Here is a 2,543-nt window from a genome sequence, read left to right on the forward strand (position 1 = left end):
CCAGCTCCATCTGTGTCTGCTCCAGGCTCTGCTCCCGTGCACTCAGCTCCTGTGACAGGCGGCCCTGCTCGGCCGTGTGCTCACGGGAGGCATCCTGCAGGCTGCGAGTGACTTGCCAGTCTGGGGACAGAGCAGGTGAGATGGGGCATAGGCATGGCCCCTACCTGGGCCATGGTCCTTGCAAAAGAGAGTGGGATAAGAGTGTCTGGCTGTGAGCAGATATTGTCCTTAGAGTGCCAGTGGGAAGGGAAAGCAAGCCCCAATGGTGATAAGCAGAGGGGAGACAATGGGAGGCAGTGCGAGATAATGAGACAGCAGTGGGAGGCAGCAGGACACAGTGGGAAGGCAAGGGGAGGCAATGAGAAGGCTGTGGGTGGCAGTGAGAGGCAATTGGAAGGCAAGGGGAGTGAGTGAGACACAATGGAAAGGCAGTGGGAGGAGGTGGAAAGGCAAGAGGGGGGAAATGTGAGGCAGTGGGAGGCCACTGGATGTAGTGGGAAGGTAATGGGAAGGCAGTGGGAGGTGGTGGGAAGGCAGTGGGAAGGTGGTGAGAAGGCAATGGGAAGGATGTGGGAAGGAGTGAAAGGCAGCAGGAGGCAGTGAGAAGGCAGTGGGAAGACAGTGGGCAGCAGTGGAAAGCAATGGGAAGGCAAGGGGAAGGAGTGAGAGACAATGGGAAAGCAGTAGGAGGTGGTGGGAGGTAGCTCATGGTGGCCATGCAAGAGGCAGCAACCACCACTTGCCCCTCAGCCTCGGACCCTCAGCCTCAGGCACCCCTCATCCCTGACACCCCCAGCAGACCATCCCTTGCCCAGCCTGACACCCGGTCCCAGTGCTCCCTCCCACCTGTGTCCCCCTCCGCGGCAGTCACCCTGACTCACAGCAAGTCCCCAGGGCCACGACGGCCACCACCAGCAGCAGCATCAGCATCAGGCTGGCTGCCAACAGCCCTGCGGGGATGTGCCATCGCCGGGGCCAGGGCCCTGCAAGAGAAGAGTACCCACGGACATCACCCTGTGGTCCCATTGCTACCACCTGGTGCCCACCCTGCCTCCCGCGGCGCATCCCGGCGGCAGGGGCTGTGTCCGGGATCTCACCTGGGCTGGGCGCTGCTGTCACTGGCCCCAGTGGCACATTCTCATAGGGGCTGTCATCCTCATCTGGGATGGCAGATGAGGGGCCCGCAGCAAACTTCAGATCGGCGTAGACCACGCTCTGGGCCATGATCCAGGCTGCCTCGATGGCCCTGAGGGCTCTGCTCTGCTGCAAAGAAGAAGTGCAGCTGGTTTCTGCAGAAGCAGAAGTGTGCTGAGGTGCAGTAGAGGGGAAAGTACAACCATGGCATCAGGTCCCTTCCACGCCCTGAAACTGCTCAGGGTCCCCTGGGATAGCAGTGGGGCAGTACAGCTTGGGGCTGCAGCACTGGGCAGAGTTGCAGGAATCAATTTATGGAGAATTGACTGAATTCCCTAGGGAATGGGAGAGCAGGGGCCAGCTTCCAGGTAGGAGCAGATGGCTCTAGTGCTGACCCCATCCAGGATGGAGGTTCTCGCTTCTCTCTGCTCTGCACCAGGACTTGAGCATCACTGCTGTTCAGAAATGTTTGCCCTAAGGGGATAAATCCCTAAAAGGGATTTCCACATTGCAGCATTAGTTTTCTCTTCTCCTCTCATCATGGCCACACCTTCCCACTCTGCCAGCAAGGACACCATGGAAAACCATGTCCCAGACCTCGAAGCATTATGACAAATGGCCCCCATTTCTCTCCCCTCATTCCCAGTCTGGTGCTCCCAAGAAGTAGCATGGAGGGATCTGACAAATCCCACTGGCCTTCCCCCAGCACATCCTTCCTGGGTCTGGAACCCTGCATGCCCAAGAGGACATGCTTCATTTTCTTCCAGGAGATTGAGTGGAGACTGCCCAGCCTTTAGCCTTCCAAACCTCCTTCCTGTCTGCTTTGAAGCTGGCTGTGATTTTTGCCTTTCTCCACGGGTGAAGGCTGTCCCTTGCTCTCATATATTGATGGACAGTAGCCTTGCAATGCTGTGCTCCACCAGCACCACTGCGCGCCTTCGGGCCTGACCTAGGGACTGTCTGTGTCCAGATGTGCCCAGTCGGTCCCCAACTCAGTGTCCGTTCTGAAACCTGCCTTTCTCTGGATGCAGTTCAGATGCTGAGGGACTGAGGAGGAGGTGCTGTGAATGCTGGGGTTGTGGGCTTGGGAAGGGAAGGCAAAGTGAGTGTCATTGCTCTATGCAACTCTCTGGGAGGGGTTTGGAGCAATGCTTGAGTCAGGGTCTCCTAGGAGGGGACCAGGGAGAGGATGAGAGGCAGTGTCACACGTTACATCATGGAGAACTTCCCATTAGAGGTTGGGAGGGGAAATCTGTATCCATGAAGACCTCTGGCCTACCACAGAGCTGTCCACAGGGCGAGATACTCCTATATCCAGGATGCACCTGCTCTCTCCCAGATCTCCCCTGGCCCAGGGATTTGGGTCCATCCTTGCTCTGCCACTGCCCAGACATCAGACCATGCTGGCC

At 58.0% G+C, this 2,543-nt stretch overlaps 1 protein-coding gene across 1 annotated transcript in view; it reads right to left on the reverse strand.

Annotated features, from left to right (window-relative positions):
* Positions 1-1,224, reverse strand: part of LOC103803781 (B-cell differentiation antigen CD72-like) — a gene marked incomplete at its 3' end in the record, with an annotated part of 1,999 nt that extends 775 nt beyond the window's left edge. The window contains exons 1-3 of the mRNA XM_009076357.1: positions 1,098-1,224; positions 882-983; positions 41-120 (exon numbers count right to left, since the gene is read on the reverse strand). Of these exons, the coding sequence (XP_009074605.1) occupies positions 41-120; positions 882-983; positions 1,098-1,224 (309 nt within the window). The remainder of the gene's footprint in view (positions 1-40; positions 121-881; positions 984-1,097) is intronic.
* Positions 1,225-2,543: the final 1,319 nt, after the last annotated feature.

This window comes from Acanthisitta chloris, unplaced genomic scaffold (genome assembly GCF_000695815.1).
Source record: "Acanthisitta chloris isolate BGI_N310 unplaced genomic scaffold, ASM69581v1 scaffold32916, whole genome shotgun sequence".
NCBI lineage: Eukaryota > Metazoa > Chordata > Aves > Passeriformes > Acanthisittidae > Acanthisitta > Acanthisitta chloris.